The 18,894-nt window shown below is 47.9% G+C and overlaps 1 protein-coding gene across 1 annotated transcript in view; it reads right to left on the bottom strand.

Annotated features, from left to right (window-relative positions):
• LOC115108766 (1-phosphatidylinositol 4,5-bisphosphate phosphodiesterase gamma-1-like) overlaps window positions 1-16,121 on the bottom strand; it is a 114,231-nt gene extending 98,110 nt beyond the window's left edge. The window contains exon 1 of the mRNA XM_065009185.1: window positions 14,521-16,121. Within this exon, the coding sequence (XP_064865257.1) occupies window positions 14,521-14,794 (274 nt within the window). The 5' untranslated portion in view covers window positions 14,795-16,121. The remainder of the gene's footprint in view (window positions 1-14,520) is intronic.
• Window positions 16,122-18,894: the final 2,773 nt, after the last annotated feature.

Below are 18,894 nucleotides of genomic sequence, written 5' to 3'. Positions count from 1 at the left end.
ATGTAGAGAGGAGGGAGTGAAAGGATGTCAGGTCCGCAGGGAGGCGAGTTTTCCTCCATTTCCGCTCGGCTGCCCGGAGCCCTGTTCTGTGAGCTCGCAATGAGTCGTCGAGCCACGGAGCGGGAGGGGAGGACCGAGCCGGCCTGGAGGATAGGGGACATAGAGAGTCAAAGGATGCAGAAAGGGAGGAGAGGAGGGTTGAGGAGGCAGAATCAGGAGATAGGTTGGAGAAGGTTTGAGCAGAGGGAAGAGATGATAGGATGGAAGAGGAGAGAGTAGCGGGGAGAGAGAGCGAAGGTTGGGACGGCGCGATACCATCCGAGTAGGGGCAGTGGGGAAGTGTTGGATGAGAGCGAGAGGGAAAAGGATACAAGGTAGTGGTCGGAGACTTGGAGGGAGTTGCAACGAGGTTAGTGGAAGAACAGCATCTAGTAAAGATGAGGTCGAGCGTATTTCCTGCCTTGTGAGTAGGGGGGAAGGTGAGAGGGTGAGGTCAAAAGAGGAGAGGAGTGGAAAGAAGGAGGCAGAGAGGAATGAGTCAAAGGTAGGCGTGGGGAGGTTAAAGTCGCCCAGAACTGTGAGAGGTGAGCCGTCCTCAGGAAAGGAGCTTATCAAGGCATCAAGCTCATTGATGAACTCTCCGAGGGAACCTGGAGGGCGATAAATGATAAGGATGTTAAGCTTGAAAGGGCTGGTAACTGTGACAGCATGGAATTCAAAGGAGGCGATAGACAGATGGGTAAGGGGAGAAAGAGAGAATGACCACTTGGGAGAGATGAGGATCCCGGTGCCACCACCCCGCTGACCAGAAGCTCTCGGGGTGTGCGAGAACACGTGGGCAGACGAAGAGAGAGCAGTAGGAGTAGCAGTGTTGTCTGTGGTGATCCATGTTTCCGTCAGTGCCAAGAAGTCGAGGGACTGGAGGGAGACATAGGCGGAGATGAACTCTGCCTTGTTGGCCGCAGATCGGCAGTTCCAGAGGCTACCGGAGACCTGGAACTCCACGTGGGTCGTGCGCGCTGGGACCACCAGATTAGGGTGGCCGCGGCCACGCAGTGTGGAGCGTTTGTATGGTCTGTGCAGAGAGGAGAGAACAGGGATAGACAGACACATAGTTGACAGGCTACACAAGAGGCTACGCTAATGCAAAGGAGATTGGAATGACAAGTGGACTACACGTCACGAGTGTTCAGAGAGTTAAGCTTACGTAGCAAGAATCTTATTGACTAAAATGATTAAAAATGGTACAGTACTGCTGAAGTAGGCTAGCTGGCAGAGGCTGCGTTGTTGACTAAGTAGGCATTGGCTGCGTTGTTGACACTACACTAATCAAGTCGTTCCGTTGAGTGTAATAGTTTCTACTGTGCTGCTATTCGGGGCTAGCTGGCTAGCTAGCAGTGTTGATTACGTTACGTTGCGTTAAAAGAACGACAATAGCTGGCTAACTAACCTAGGAAATCGCTCTAGGCTACACAATTATCTTTGATACAAAGACGGCTGTGTAGCTAGCTATGTAGCTAGCTACGATCAAACAAATCAAGCCGTTGTACTGTAATGAAATGAAATGAAAAATGTGATACTACCTGTGGAGCGAAGCGAAATGCGACCGGATTGTTGAGTGCAGAAGTTCTGTTCGGTAGACGTTGGCTAGCTGTTGGCTAGCTAGCAGAGTCTCCTATGTTAAGGACGACATAAAACTACACACTCTAAACTACACAATTATCTTGGGTACGAAGACAGCAAAGACAACTATGTAGCTAGCTAACACTACACTAATCAAGTCGTTCAGTTGAGTGTAATAGTTGTGCTGCTAATCGGTAGACGGTGGACTAGCTAACGGTGGACGTTAGCTAGCTGGCTAGCTGCAGGGCAGTGTAGACTGCGTTAGGACGACGAAATACGATAATTACGCAATTATCTATGATACAAAGACGGCTGTGTAGCTAGCTAAGAAGAAATTGATAAGATTAGACAAATCAAACCGTTGTACTATAATGAAATGTAATGAAATGTAATACTACCTGCGGACCGAGTGCAGATGCGACCGCTCGCTCCAACCCGGAAGTATTCATCATGGTATGTTTGGACCATGATAGTTCGTTGGTGATGTGGACACCAAGGAACTTGAAACTCTCGACCCGCTCCACTACAGCCCCATCGATGTTATTGGGGGCCTGTTTGGCCCACCTTTTCCTGTAGTCCACGATCAGCTCCTTTGTCTTGCTCACATTGAGGGAGAGGTTGTTGTCCTGGCACCACACTGCCAGTTCTCTGACCCCCTCCCTATAGGCAGTCTGATCGTTGTCGGTGATCAGGCCTACCACTGTTGTGTAGTCAGCACAACAGTGGGCCATGTGAGCCATGACCAGCCTTCAAAGCACTTCACGGCTACCGATGTGAGTGCCACTGGGGAGTAATCATTTAGTCGGGTTACCTTCGCTTCCTTGGGCACAGGGACTATGGGGGTCTGCTTGAAACATGTAGGTGTTACAGACTCGGTCAGGGAGAGATTGAAAATGTCAGTGAAGACACTTGCCAGTTGATCTGCGCACACTTTGAGTACACATACTGGTAATCCGTCTGGCCCCGCGGCTTTGTGAATGTTGACCTATTTAAAGGTTTTGTTCACATCAGCTACCGAGAGCATTATCACACTGTCATCGGGAACAGCTGGCGCTCTCATGCATGCTTCGGTGTTGCTTGCTTCGAAGCGAGCACGAGACATTTAGCTTGTCTGGTAGGCTTGCGTCACTGGGCAGCTCGCAGCTGGGTTTCCCTTAGTAGTCCGTAATAGTTTTCAAGCCCTGCCACAGCCAACGAGCGTCAGAGCCAGTGTAGTAGGATTCAATCTTAATCCTGTATTGACGCTTTGCTTCCTTGATGGTTCGTCTGAGGGCAAAGCGGGATTTCTTATAAGTGTCGATCAGTCTCCCGCTCCTTGAAAGCGGCAGCTCTAGCCTTTAGCTCAATGCAGATATTGCCTGTAATCCATGGCTTCTGGTTGACATATGTACGTACAGTCACTGTGGGGACGACGGCGGCAATGCACTTATTGATGAAGCCGATGACTGAGGTGGTGTACTCCTCAATGCCATTGGATGAATCCAGTCTGTGCTAGCAAAACAGTCCTGTAGTGTAGCATCCACGTCATCTGACCACGTCCGTATTGAGCCAGTCACTGGTACTTCCTGCTTTAGTTTTTGCGTGTAAGCAGGAATCAGGAGGATAGAATTATGGTCAGATTTGCTAAATGGAGGGCAGGGGAGAGCTTTGTATGCATCTGTGTGTGTGGAGTAAAGGTGATCTAGGAATTCGTTTTGTCTTTGGTTGCACATGTGACATGCTGGTAAAAATTTGGGAAAACTGATTTAAGTTTAACTGCATTAAAGTCCCTGGCCACTAGGAGCGCCGCTTGTGGGTGAGCATTTTCTTCTTTGCTTATGGCCTTATAGAGTTGGTTGAGAGCGGTCTTAGTGCCAGCATCGGTTTGTGGTGGTAAATAGAAATACAGTTTTTAATGTCCCGTTGGTAGGATCATCTTAATCGTAGGTCATCAATTTTATTTTCCAATGATTGCACGTTTGCAAGAAGAAGGGATAGCAGTGGGAGTTTACTCGCTCGCCAACGGATTCTCAGAAGGCTGCCCAATGTGTGGCCCCTTTTCCTGCATCTTTTCTTCACGCAAAAGGCGCGGATATGGGCCTGTTCCAGTGACAGCAGGATATCCTTCTCGTCGGACTCGTTAAAGGAAAATGTTTATTCCAGTCCGCGGTAAGTAATCACAGTTCTGATGTCCAGAAGTTATTTTCAATCATAAGAGACGATTGCAGCAACATTATGTACACAATAAGCAAAAACACAAGTTACACAAAACGCTACAAAACTAACAAAATAGCACAATTGGTTGGGAGAATGTAAAACATCAGCCATGTTCTTCGGCGCCATCTTTCCATATGGCTCTGGTCAAAAGTAGTGCACTAATTAGGGTAAAAGGTGCCATTCTGGACGCAACATACTATCTGTCCAAACGGACTCTTAAATAAATACCCAACAATACTGGGGTCACTATTCGCTTTGAGTCCCTCTTTATTGCTTTTTGTCATTTACTCTGGATGCTGGACAATAAGGCATATTGGTGTGTGTATGTGTGTATCTATGTGTCTATGTGTGTCTATGTGTCTATGTGTGTCTGTGTGTCTGTGTGTGTGTGTGTGAGTTTGAGATAATAAGGCGTATCGGTGTGTGTGTGAGTTTGAGATAATAAGGCGTATCGGTGTGTGTATATGTGTGTGTATATGTATGTGTGTGTGTGTGTGTGAGTTTGAGACAATAAGGCGTATCGGTGTGTGTGTGTGAGTTTGAGACAATAAGGCGTATGTGTGTGTGTGGGCGTATGTATGTGTGTGTGTGAGTCTGAGGCAATAAGGCGTATCGGTGTGTGTGTCTGGGACAATAAGGCGTATCAACCTCCCAGCCAAGAGTCACGCCTGGCTCACCATAACCATGTTAGTTAATACAGCCTGGCTTTCTCATGCTTACTGGGATTTTGCGCCACACTCACCACAAACACACAAAACAGTATTCCCTCCCTCTGAGGCCTTTCATCCTGGTCCAGACTGTGATTAAGACACACACTCCTCTTCTCAAATCTCCCTGTCTCTCTCTCTAACACACACACACACACACTTCTCTCTTGAAGAAGAAAGACCAACGATTCTACAAGATTCTTGTAGTCTATAGATCTGCAGTAAATACACCTACAATTACCTCTATAGAGTACCATTGTATGAGTCATAATACCCATAAAACAAGGAAATGGTTCCAATCGTTTTTCCACCGGTAATGTTTCCCATAGGGATTTTTAGAAACACTTAAAAGAAGGGCTGTGTTTCGTGTAGCCTTAGCCTGGAGTGACATTTTGATAACTGTGTCTAGGACAAGTTGACTTTTATCAATATATTTCCCCCTTCAAAATAAAATGCTTATTAGCTGCTAATGTGGCTATCATAGTACAAATGCCACGATGATCTGGACGAGGCAAAGGTAAACATCTCTGTGTGAACTATTAACTAAATTTAGCAATGAATAAATTGGAAAAATTTCATTAAATTGAAAATTCTGTGAACTGTTTTACATTGACACAATACCTGTTAGCAAAGGTGTCAGCTAGAGATGACGAGCAGGAACAATACCTGTTAGCAAAGGTGTCAGCTAGAGATGACGAGCAGGAACAATACCTGTTAGCAAAGGTGTCAGCTAGAGATGACGAGCAGGAACAATACCTGTTAGCAAAGGTGTCAGTTAGAGATGACGAGCAGGAACAATACCTGTTAGCAAAGGTGTCAGCTAGAGATGACGAGCAGGAACAATACCTGTTAGCAAAGGTGTCAGCTAGAGATGACGAGCAGGAACAATACCTGTTAGCAAAGGTGTCAGCTAGAGATGACGAGCAGGAACAATACCTGTTAGCAAAGGTGTCAGCTAGAGATGACGAGCAGGAACAATACCTGTTAGCAAAGGTGTCAGCTAGAGATGACGAGCAGGAACAATACCTGTTAGCAAAGGTGTCAGCTAGAGATGACGAGCAGGAACAATACCTGTTAGCAAAGGTGTCAGCTAGAGATGACGAGCAGGAACAATACCTGTTAGCATTTACATTACATTTAAGTCATTTAGCAGACGCTCTTATCCAGAGCGACTTACAAATTGGTGTCAGCTAGAGATGACGAGCAGGAACAATACCTGTTAGCAAAGGTGTCCGCTAGAGATGACGAGCAGGAACAATACCTGTTAGCAAAGGTGTCAGCTAGAGATGACGAGCAGGAACAATACCTGTTAGCAAAGGTGTCAGCTAGAGATGACGAGCAGGAACAATACCTGTTAGCAAAGGTGTCAGCTAGAGATGACGAGCAGGAACAATACCTGTTAGCAAAGGTGTCAGCTAGAGATGACGAGCAGGAACAATACCTGTTAGCAAAGGTGTCAGCTAGAGATGACATGCAGGAGCTTGCAGGGATTTGTAAACTTGCATGATGTCTACTTTGATGCTAATTAGCATTTTCGAATCTGAGAGTAAATAGAGCCGAAATATATTGATAAAAGTCACTTTATCCTAGAGAGATTTACATAGTTATCTAAATGTCACACCAGGGTAAGCCTACACAAAACACAGCCCTTCTTTTAAATGTTTCTCAAATTCCTTATCGGAAAAATGAATGGTGGAAAAACCATTGGAACCATTTCCCTGTTTGACCGCTAGGTTTTATGGGTATTATGGCACCTCCACTGTGGGGAGGTGCCATGACTAATCAAATGTCTTCTATACTGAATAATAACCTCAGAAGGTCATGAGAATTTCTACTGATATGATGACTCGTCTATATTGTTTCATTGTACAAAATGTTCTGTCTTTTCTTAAAGCTTCAGGAGGCTGAAGAAATTCGGCTTGTCACCAAAAGCACTCACAAACTTCTACAGATGCACAATCGAGAGCATCCTGGCGGGCTGTATCACCGCCTGGTACGGCAACTGCTCCGCCCTCAACCGTAAGGCTCTCCAGAGGGTAGTGAGGTCTGCACAACGCATCACCGGGGGCAAACTACCTGCCCTCCAGGACACCTACACCACCCGATGTTACAGGAAGGCCATAAAGATCATCAAGGACATCAACCACCCGAACCACTGCCTGTTCACCCCGCTATCATCCAGAAGGCGAGGTCAGTACAGGTGCATCAAAGCTGGGACCGAGAGACTGAAAAACAGCTTCTATCTCAAGGCCATCAGACTGTTAAACAGCAATCACTAACATTGAGTGGCTGCTGCCAACACACTGTCATTGACACTGACCCAACTCCAGCCACTTTAATAATGGGAATTGATGGGAAATGATGTAAATATATCACTAGCCACTTTAAACAATGCTACCTTATATAATGTTACTTACCCTACATTATTAATCTCATATGCATATGTATATACTGTACTCTAGATCATCGACTGCATTCTTATGTCACTAGCCACTTTAACTATGCCACTTTGTTTACTTTGTCTACATACTCATCTCATATGTATATACTGTACTCGATACCATCTACTGTATGCTGCTCTGTACCATCACTCATTCATATATCCTTATGTACATATTCCTTATCCCCTTACACTGTGTATAAGACAGTAGTTTTGGAATTGTTAGTTAGATTACTTGTTGGTTATCACTGCATTGTCGGAACTAGAAGCACAAGCATTTCGCTACACTCTCATTAACATCTGCTAACCATGTGTATGTGACAAATAAAATTTGATTTGATTTGACATTGGGTGGCTTTAATGACGTGGTTCTCATTGGTACATGTTATGTGGTCAAAGTTAAACTAAAATCAACAACCAGCCAGAGAGAGATCATTCCAACTTTCTGACCTGTAACACACTGTTCTAGAATGAGACGTGACTGGAATGTCTTTAATTGTGTGGAAAATGATGCGCGCATGGATAGGGCCAGAAGACTTTGTCATGATTCTGATTTGTCAGATACCTAGCAACAATGACAAGAAGCTGCCATGTGGGGAATCATAGGTGGCTTGTTTCAGCTGGTTGTATCTTGTTTTTCAAACCATGTCTTGTTTAGAGGTGTTTTGACTGATGTCACGTCTATGCTAATATGGCTCAAATTCGCTAGCTCGCTAACCAACTGCAACGATGCATTTGAGAGACAAAAAGTGCTCATTGTGCAAATGTATTTATATTTTCAATAAACATTTGGAGACTAAATATAGTTTACATGTTGTCAACAATCTAAACCAACCCTGTGTGTTTTACCCCATAGTTGCGCACACATCGGTTTTGTTGCTAAACAACCAACCTGTCTATATAGTGCCCTATGAGCCCCGGTCAAAAGTAGTGCACTTAATAGGGAATAGAGTACCATTTGGGATTCCTCCTGTATGATTTGGATATTCCAGAGAAGGTGAGCAAACAGGGTGAAATGTGAAGCTTGGTACTGTTGCATTGACGTAATAATCACGTTATAACAGCTACACAGTGGCACTGACAGAAGGGGGTGGGGGCTGCTAAAATCATTCAAATGAATGGTTCATACACAATGTGTTGTAAACACACACACACACACACCATCTCCCAGTCTCCATTCCTTTTACAGAGAGTGACACCGGGGCCTTTGTTTTCCTGAGCTCAGTACTTCAGTCTGAAGCAGGAAGTGAAGAGCTCCCTGCTAACCAGCACTTCCTGCCACTCAAGAGTGATACTACTAGTGATACTGAGGCTGGGAAGATATATGTGTGTGTGTGTGTGTGTGTGTGTGTGTGTGTGTGTGTGTGCGACAGAGCTCTCAGCTACAGCACTGGTAACCTCTGTAAACAGACATCACACAGGTCTCCCTCAAGACATACAAAGAAACGGACACCGTATTAATGTTGTTTTAAAACGGCGGTAGAGAAAGAGGGACTGTGATGGAAACAAAAGAGGCTGAAGAGGAGAGAAGAGGGGGAGGTGAAAGGAAAGATAGAAACAGATAGATGTTCAAGGGAAGAGAAAGTGAAGGAGAGAGAGAGAATAAACTAAACGACAAAGGAGAAAGGGGGACTGGTACAGGACGTGAGACTGAAAAAAAAGAAAATTACCAAGAGAAAGAAAGACAAAAGTGAGAAAGGAGGGAGTGGCATGAAAATGGTAGATGGAAAAGCATGAAGTTGAGCATCAAGGGTTGAACTTTAAACAAGTAAAAGAGAAGATAAGTGATGAAAGACAAGGGAGAGCTAGGAAGGAGAGAGAGCTAGGAAGGAGAGAGAGCTAGGAAGGAGAGAGAGCTAGTTGGAAAAGACCTGGGAGATTGATAGTGGGAGAACAGGGAGAAGGAGTAACAAATGGAAAACTGGGGGTGGTAAAAACTGAAGTAGCAAGGGATGGACTAGAGAGGTAGATAGTGAGGAAGGGAGAGCAGGGGAAAGGAGAGAGTGGTGGAGAGCAGGTGAGGCGAGGTAGCGAGTAAGGGAGAGAGAGGGAATGAGAGAATGAGAGCAGAGGGCAGGGAAGAGTAGGGGGGGGAGGGAGGGAGAGCTGGAGAAAGGAGAGGGAGGTTTTTTTTTATTTTTCTTTATTTTACTAGGCAAGTCAGTTAAGAACATATTCTTATTTTTAATGACGGCCTAGGAACAGTGGGTTAACTGCCTGTTCAGGGGCAGAATGACAGATTTGTACCTTGTCAGCTCGGGGATTCGAACTTGCAACCTTTCGGTTACTAGTCCAACACTCCACTAGGCTACCCTGCCGCCCCCGTAGCAGAGGGAAGGAGAAAGTGAGGGAGGGAGAACAGGGGAAAGGGTGGGAGGGAGAGCAGAGGGAAGAAGAAAGTGAGGGAGGGAGAGCAGGGGAAAGGAGAAAGTGAGGGATAGCAGAGGGAAGAAGAGAGTGGGGGGGGAGAGCAGGGGAAAGGAGAGAGAGAGAGGGAGGGAGGGAGAGCAGGGGAAAGGAGAGAGAGAGGAGGGAGGGAGAGCAGGGGAAAGGAGAGAGTGAGGGATAGCAGAGGGAAGAAGAGTGGGGGAGCAGGGGAAAGGAGAGAGTGAGGGAGGGAGGGAGAGCAGGGGAAAGTGAGGGAGGGAGGGAGAGCAGGGGAAAGGAGAGAGTGAGGGAGGGAGAGCAGGGGAAAGGAGAAAGGGAGGGATAGCAGAGGGAAGAAGAGAGTGGGGGGAGCAGGGGAAAGGAGAGAGTGAGGGAGGGAGGGAGAGCAGGGGAAAGGAGAGAGTGGGGGAGGGAGAGCAGGGGAAAGGAGAGAGTGAGGGAGGGAGAGCAGGGGAAAGGAGAAAGGGAGGGATAGCAGAGGGAAGAAGAGAGTGGGGGGAGAGCAGGGGGAAGAAGAGAGTGGGGGAGAGCAGGGGAAAGGAGAGAGAGAGAGGGAGGGAGGGAGAGCAGGGGAAAGGAGAGAGTGAGGGAGGGAGAGCAGGAGAAAGGGAGGGATAGCAGAGGGAAGAAGAGAGTGGGGGAGGGAGAGCAGGGGAAAGGAGAAAGTGAGGGAGGGAGAGCAGGGGAAAGGAGAGAGTGAGGGAGGGAGAGCAGGGGAAAGGAGAGAGTGAGGGGGTGGAGAAGGGGAAAGGAGAGAGTGAGGGAGGGAGGGAGAGCAGGGGAAAGGAGAGAGAGAGGGAGGGAGGGAGAGCAGGGGAAAGGAGAGAGTGAGGGAGGGAGAGCAGGGGAAAGGAGAAAGTGAGGGAGGGAGAACAGGGGAAAGGGTGGGAGGGAGAGCAGAGGGAAGAAGAAAGTGAGGGAGGGAGAGCAGGGGAAAGGGTGGGAGGAAGAGCAGAGGGAAGAAGAAAGTGAGGGAGGGAGAGCAGGGGAAAGGAGAAAGGGAGGGATAGCAGAGGGAAGAAGAGAGTGGGGGGAGCAGGGGAAAGGAGAGAGAGAGGGAGGGAGGGAGAGCAGGGGAAAGGAGAGAGTGAGGGAGGGAGAGCAGGGAAAGGAGAGAGTGAGGGAGGGAGAGCAGGGGAAAGGAGAGAGTGAGGAGGGAGAGCAGGGGAAAGGAGAAAGGGAGGGATAGCAGAGGGAAGAAGAGAGTGGGGGAGCAGGGGAAAGGAGAGAGTGGGGGGAGCAGGGGAAAGGAGAGAGTGAGGGAGGGAGGGAGAGCAGGGGAAAGGAGAGAGTGGGGGAGGGAGAGCAGGGGAAAGGAGAGAGTGAGGGAGGGAGAGCAGGGGAAAGGAGAAAGGGAGGGATAGCAGAGGGAAGAAGAGAGTGGGGGGAGCAGGGGAAAGGAGAGAGTGAGGGAGGGAGGGAGAGCAGGGGAAAGGAGAGAGTGGGGGAGGGAGAGCAGGGGAAAGGAGAGAGTGAGGGAGGGAGAGCAGGGGAAAGGAGAAAGGGAGGGATAGCAGAGGGAAGAAGAGAGTGGGGGAGCAGGGGAAAGGAGAGAGAGAGGGAGGGAGGGAGAGCAGGGGAAAGGAGAGAGTGAGGGAGGGAGAGCAGGGAAAGGAGAGAGAGTGAGGGAGGGAGAGCAGGGGAAAGGAGAGAGTGAGGGAGGGAGAGCAGGGGAAAGGAGAGAGTGAGGGGGTGGAGCAGGGGAAAGGAGATAGTGAGGGAGGGAGGGAGAGCAGGGGAAAGGAGAGAGGGAGGGAGGGAGAGCAGGGGAAAGGAGAGAGGGAGGGAGGGAGAGCAGGGGAAAGGAGAGGGGGAGGGAGGGAGAGCAGGGGAAAGGAGAGAGGGAGGGAGGGAGAGCAGGGGAAAGGAGAAAGGAGGGAGGAGAGGAGGGAAAGGAGAGAGGGAGGGAGGGAGAGCAGGGGAAAGGAGAGAGGGAGGGAGGGAGAGCAGGGGAAAGGAGAGAGGGAGGGAGGGAGGGAGGGAGAGCAGGGGAAAGGAGAGAGGGAGGGAGGGAGAGCAGGGGAAAGGAGAGAGGGAGGGAGGGAGAGCAGGGGAAAGGAGAGAGGAGGGAGGGAGAGCAGGGGAAAGGAGAGAGGGAGGGAGGGAGGAGAGCAGGGGAAAGGAGAGAGGGAGGGAGGGAGAGCAGGGGAAAGGAGAGAGTGAGGGAGGGAGAGCAGGGAAAGGAGAGAGTGAGGGAGGGAGAGCAGGGGAAAGGAGAGAGTGAGGGAGGGAGAGCAGGGAAAGGAGAGAGTGAGGGAGGGAGAGCAGGGGAAAGGAGAGAGTGAGGGAGGGAGAGCAGGGGAAAGGAGAGGGAGGGGTAGCAGAGGGAAGGAGAGAGTGAGGGAGGGAGAGCAGGGGAAAGGAGAGAGTGAGGGAGGGAGAGCAGGGGAAAGGAGAGAGCGTTGGAGAGCTGAATAGAGAATTGGAGACTCACAGTTCCAGGAATGTTACTCCCTATGGGGGGGTTGTAGGGTTATGGAGGAATATGTTTGTAAAGAGGAGGAGTGGGGTCCGGGGGGGGGTCGAATTATGAGTGCGTGTGTGTGAGTGCGTGAGTGCATGTGTAAGAAGGAGAAAGACTTGAGATGGCCAGTCAGTGGAATATAGCAGCACAGTAGCAAACACACACACCAAGATAGCTAACAATAGATTATGTTCTGAGCATAATATGTTTTATGATCATGAATGATTAACAAGGTACTCAAGCAAAACCACAAGATACTGTCAGTGTGTGTGGCTACTATCAGATACACAACATGACCAAAAGTATGTGCACACTTGCTCATTGAACATCTCATTCCAAAATTATGGGCATTAATATGGAGTTGGTCCCCCTTTGCTGCTATAACAGCATTCACTCTTCTGGCAAGGTTTTCAACTAGATGTTGGAACATTGCGGCATGGGCTTCCATTCAGTCACAAAATTATTAGTGAAGTCAGGCACTGATGTTGGGCTATTAGGCCTGGTTTGCAGTCTGTGTTCCAATTCATCCCAAAGGTTCTCGATGGGGTTGAGGTCAGGGCTCTGTGTAGGCCAGTCAAGTTCTTCCACAACGATATCGACAAACCATTTCTGTATGGACCTCACTTTGTGCACGGGGGCATTGTCATGCTGAAACAGGAAAGGGCCTTCCCCAAACTGTTGCCACAAATATGGAAGCACAGAATCGTCTAAAATGTCATTGTATGATGTAGCGTTAAGATTTCCCTTCACTGGAACTAAGGGGCCTAGCCCGAACCAAGAAAAACAGCCCCAGACCATTAATCCTCCTCCACCAAAAATTACAGTTGGCACTATGCATTCAGGCAAACCCAGATTCGTCCGTCGGACTGCCAGATGGTGAAGCGTGATTCATCACTCCAGAGAACGTGTTTCCACTGCTCAAGATTCCACTGGCAGTGAGCTTTACACAACTCCAGCAGATGCTTAGCATTGCGCATGGTGATCTTAGGCTTGTGTGTGGCTGCTCGGCCATGGAAATCCATTTCATGAAGTGCCCGATGAACAGCTCTTGTGCTGACGTTGCTTCCAGAGGCAGTTTGGAACTCGGTAGTGAGTGTTGCAACCAAGGACTGACAATTTGAATGCATTACGCGCTTCAGCGGTCCCGTTCTGTGGGTGGCCTACCACTTGCCAGCTGAGCCGTTGTTGCTCCTAGACGTTTCCACTTCACAATAACAGCACTTACAATTGACTGGGGCAGCTCTAGCAGGGCAGAAGTTAAATGAATTGACTTGTTGGAAAGGTGGCATCCGATGACAGTGCCACGTTGAAAGTCACTGAGCTTTCCAGTAAGGCCATTCTACTCTCGATGTTTGTCTATGGAGATTGCATGGTGGTGTGCTCGAATTTATACACCTGTCAGCAACGGGTGTGGCTGAAATAGTCGATTCCACTAATCGAAGGGGGGTCCACATACTTTTGTATATATAGTGTATAAACCACACCTACACACTACAGCTTTTACAGAGAGAGAGAGAGAGAGAGAGGTGCAGATTAAAAATGCAGATTATGTGTTAGTGTGCATGCATGTCAACAAAACCAATGTTTGTCACAACCTGAATCTTTCAGCTTTATTTGACAACCATATATCTGTAGAGTATATATACAGTATGTGGTTTCTGTATAGAGAACTCAAAGTAGATAATAAAGTATCAAGTATTCAATTGTGAGTGAGAGTCACGCCTACTTCCATATGATTTTTTTATCATGCTGGTTGAGCATCTTCTACTCCTCTCCAGTTGTATGCAAAGAGAACATTTTCTTTGTGGATTATAAGTCTATTATCTCTCCTGTCTGGTTAACAGACATTATAATAGATCCTCTTTCAGTCTGTACAGAACAGATCCCACACAATACAGCCAGGCCCAGACAATATAATACACGCCCAGCCCAGACACATAACCTAACCATGGCTCAGCCTACCTCCCACCAAAACAATATCCCAGTCAGCTAAGTATGCCACTGCCACTCGATCCACCATCCTGGCTCTGTACAGCTCCAGTCTCCAAGGAGAACAGACAGGAAGCACAGGGCTGGGTGGTGACTGGCCAACCTTTAGGGCTCCATGTGGCCCCAGCATGTTCTCTGAGGAGCTACTGTAACTGGACAGCTGACAGCTAGGGGTCACAGCTAATGAGGGTCAGAGGTTCATGACCTAGCTGTCAAACGGTGACAGTGGAGTGAAAGTTATAGCAGACAGGGTCAGCACAACACACCCTCATAGAGGACCATGTATTCATTATTATTCCATTCTATTTATATCAGCAGTCTGCCAATGGGAGAGCATGATAGGCTGCTAGGCTTATCCCACAAAATCTGCACACACTATACAGTACAAAGTGAAAGACTTGGAGACAGACACATTGGTTGTTATGGTTACAGAGGATGTAAGTGACAGAGGGAGGGATAGTTGAGGGGAGATGCAAATAGTGCCTGTCTGGTGTGTGTTGTTGTGTAGACATGACGCCAAGTGATCTACACCACCAGGTTCTATGTAATAGACAAGTAGTACACGACTGTCACTAACATTTGGGTTGTGTCCCCAATGGCATCCTATTCCCTATATAGTGCATTACTTTTGAGCAGAACCCTGTGGGCTCTGGTCAAAAGTAGTACACTATATAGGGAATAGGGTGCCATTTGGGACGTTGACTTATACTCACTCTCTCCCTCTATCTTGTCAGGGTTGCGGCTCCACGCTATCTGTCTAGTGTCCTGTCGTATCTGGAAGGTCCTCCTCTCCGGTCGCTGGGACTTCTTCTGGTAGAACACGGTCATGACCGTTCCAATCTCCAGGCTGTGGAGGATGCGGGTGCCCTCCTCGGACCAGTCCAGCATGCGGGATGTGGTGGCCGGGCCCGTACTGGGTCCATTAGTAGTGGTCTCATCCCGGTCCCCGTTGACACTACTGCTGCTACTGAACCTGGCTGCACACATCTTCACTGCATGTGTAGTTTCAACGGAGTTTAGAAGTTAGAGAAAGGGAGAAGGTAGTTACAGTCACATTCCATTGCCTGGATACAAGGACATGTCACAGAGGCTTAGTGATTTCAACTTGTTGTGGTTTCAGAGTTAGGGAAAAGGATGTTGTATTCCTTCAACTCGGCCTAAAATCGATGGAGGGCGAGGACCACAGTTATCCAATTATCCTTAGTTACATGCATTGGTGGCCAGGGTGAATACGTCATTGCCAATCCAATGGCAAAATGAGAGAAATGAAAAACAGTAATAACTCATCAACAATGGAAGTCATTAACAGTGTAATAACTTTAACAAACACTTCCAGTTGTAGGTTATTATTATAAAGAATAAAACCCAGTTTTCCATCCCATAATTTACACCTCTAAAATTAGCAGTAGGCCATGAGCATGAAGCTGGAATTCGAGACAACTGTATCCATCATTTCTAGAAGTAAGGATGCTCCTCCATCCAGGATGTGATTTATTTTCCAGTCTACTTTCTGGGGGAGTGGATGGATCCCCGTGTTATCCTTTCCAGATGCTTCTGGCAGAAACACAAAAAGATCAGACCGAGGGCCAGAGAAGTAAAGAGAGGCAAAGCTGTTCCCCTCATTGCCCGTTGGACTCGGGTTTCCACCCAGGGTTCACGTTGGGTTGGCCCGTGGTTAATTTATGCACTAGTACAATTAATGCACAGTCCAGTCCGGTCCACTCGGCGGGTAGATCGGTTACAGACAGACAGACAGCCCTGCCCCTGGATCCAGCACAGGCGCACACACACAGTGTCACACACACATCTCTGCCTCCCTGCCTGAGAATCAGTCCGGGTTACGTGAGCGACACAGACATTCAGTTTCAATTATGTAACGATAAAAGACAAGTGGGCTGCCCAATGTGTTTGAGGCCGTCCGTGAAACAAATCACACCGCTATGGACCGAGCGGCGCTCGATTGGCGCAGTCGGGAGCGCGTGGATACCGGAGACTGGAGCGGCCGTGCGAGACCAGTGCGTTCCGTCCAGGCAGACCATTCCGCTCTCCCTCACACCCACGGCGGACACATTCCCCGGCACAGGCCGCGGAGAAGCACTGCTCCGCGGTTCATGCCCCTCCTAAAGAAACCGTATCCTTCAGTACAAGATAAGAGTGAAGATTAGTCTTCTCGGTGACCGCCGGTGCAATTACAACCGTTGGACTGTCAGTCTGCCTGTGTGCGTCCTCCTCTCCTCTCTGCGAGAGACGTCTTTAGAGGAAATTAAGGCTAGCAGACCGGAAAAGCTTTTAGCTGGATTTTTTTATTCTACTTGTGCTGTAGCCCATAGAAGACAGATGGGGGGAGTGGAGAGAGAGAGAGACAGCAGGGCTGGGAACGGGAACCGAGAGGGGGAGGAAGAGAGAGTAAGAGGTGATATGGTGGAGAAACGGCGACATCCGCGGGCTTTGAGGAGAGGTGCAGCATTGTCTGTAAGAGCTCTGATCAATCAGAATAACAGTTCAAAGTGATGTGACTGAGCCAGAGGGTCAGAAGTCAGGGGTTAAGAGTAGGTGATTGGAGTTAGTCTAGGGTCAGAAGTGTGATATTCCTTTGTGACTGGACTAATGAAATGGCTTAGTCCTAAACACGGCAAAAAGCCAGTCTAAAGCAGGGGTGGCAAACTCATTCCATGGAAGGCCTAGCGGCTGCAGGGTTTTGCTTTTTCCTTGCAATAAAGACAACCAGGTGAGGAAAGTTCCTTACTAAGTAGTACCTCAATACATCAATCAAGTACAAGGGGGGAGCGAAAGCAAGCAGACACCGGGCTCTCCATGAAATGAGTTTGACACGTGATCTAAAGAGTACCTTACCCATGGTCTTACAGGATGACTGTCTGTGGAGTTTTAGGGAGTAATGGTCTTACAGGATGACTGTCTGTGGAGTTTTAGGGAGTAATGGTCTCACAGGATGACTGTCTGTGGAGTTTTAGGGAGTAATGGTCTTACAGGATGACTGTCTGTGGAGTTTTAGGGAGTAATGGTCTTACAGGATGACTGTCTGTGGAGTTTTAGGGAGTAATGGTCTTACAGGATGACTGTCTGTGGAGTTTTAGGGAGTAATGGTCTTACAGGATGACTGTCTGTGGAGTTTTAGGGAGTAATGGTCTCACAGGATGACTGTCTGTGGAGTTTTAGGGAGTAATGGTCTCACAGGATGACTGTCTGTGGAGTTTTAGGGAGTAATGGTCTTACAGGATGACTGTCTGTGGAGTTTTAGGGAGTAATGGTCTTACAGGATGACTGTCTGTGGAGTTTTAGGGAGTAATGGTCTTACAGGATGACTGTCTGTGGAGTTTTAGGGAGTAATGGTCTTACAGGATGACTGTCTGTGGAGTTTTAGGGAGTAATGGTCTTACAGGATGACTGTCTGTGGAGTTTTAGGGAGTAATGGTCTTACAGGATGACTGTCTGTGGAGTTTTAGGGAGTAATGGTCTTACAGGATGACTGTCTGTGGAGTTTTAGGGAGTAATGGTCTTACAGGATGACTGTCTGTGGAGTTTTAGGGAGTAATGGTCTTACAGGATGACTGTCTGTGGAGTTTTAGGGAGTAATGGTCTTACAGGATGACTGTCTGTGGAGTTTTAGGGAGTAATGGTCTCACAGGATGACTGTCTGTGGAGTTTTAGGAGTAATGGTCTTACAGGATGACTGTCTGTGGAGTTTTAGGGAGTAATGGTCTTACAGGATGACTGTCTGTGGAGTTTTAGGGAGTAATGGTCTTACAGGATGACTGTCTGTGGAGTTTTAGGGAGTAATGGTCTTACAGGATGACTGTCTGTGGAGTTTTAGGGAGTAATGGTCTTACAGGATGACTGTCTGTGGAGTTTTAGGGAGTAATGGTCTCACAGGATGACTGTCTGTGGAGTTTTAGGGAGTAATGGTCTCACAGGATGACTGTCTGTGGAGTTTTAGGGAGTAATGGTCTTACAGGATGACTGTCTGTGGAGTTTTAGGGAGTAATGGTCTTACAGGATGACTGTCTGTGGAGTTTTAGGGAGTAATGGTCTTACAGGATGACTGTCTGTGGAGTTTTAGGGAGTAATGGTCTTACAGGATGACTGTCTGTGGAGTTTTAGGGAGTAATGGTCTTACAGGATGACTGTCTGTGGAGTTTTAGGGAGTAATGGTCTTACAGGATGACTGTCTGTGGAGTTTTAGGGAGTAATGGTCTTACAGGATGACTGTCTGTGGAGTTTTAGGGAGTAATGGTTGCTTAAGTTGACAGTTGAATGCTGTCTTTCATTGTTTTGAATACAGTGCTTGTGTTTGGAAAGCTCCATTATACACTGAGTATATGAAATATTAAGAACACCTGCTCTTTTCGTGACATGGACTGACCAGGTGAAAGCTATGATCCCTTATTGATGTAACTTGTTAAATCCACTTCAATCAGTGTAGATGAAGGGGAGGAGTCAGGTTAAATACGTTTTTTTAATCCTTCTGCGATATGGATTGTGTGTGTCTGCCATTCAGAGGGTGAATTGGCAAGACAACAGATTTAAGTGCCTTTGAACGGGGTATGGTAGTAGGTGCCAGGCACACTGGTTTGTGTCAAGAACTGCAACGCTGCTGGGGTTTTCATGCTCATCAGTTTCCCGTGTGAAACAAGAATGGTCCACCACCCAAAAGACATCCAACCAACTTGAAACAACTGTGGGAAGCATTGGAGTCAACATGGGCCAGCATCCCTATGGAACGCTTTCGATACCTTGTAGAGTCCATGCTCTGACAATTTGAGGCTGTTGTGAGGGCAAAAAGGGGGGAGGGGGGGGGTGCAACTCAATATTAGGAAGGTGTGTTTGGTATACGCATTGTTTATGCTAGACTAAGGCATATTCATAGTGTGTGTGTGTGTGTTTTGACAGATGAACGATGCTAGTGTCTGTGTGTGGGAGGAGGCAGTCTGAGATGACATCACAGCTGTGCTATAGTCTAATCACATCCACATGTCAGCTGGGTGTGTCTCCTCCACTCCTGCCAATGGCCAGCCAACAGCCAATCACAATGCATGGAACACCATCCCATTTTATGAGAATGGGGAGCC

This window comes from Oncorhynchus nerka, linkage group LG24, assembly GCF_034236695.1.
Source record: "Oncorhynchus nerka isolate Pitt River linkage group LG24, Oner_Uvic_2.0, whole genome shotgun sequence".
Taxonomy (NCBI): domain Eukaryota; kingdom Metazoa; phylum Chordata; class Actinopteri; order Salmoniformes; family Salmonidae; genus Oncorhynchus; species Oncorhynchus nerka.
This window is presented reverse-complemented; position numbering and strand designations above follow the sequence as displayed.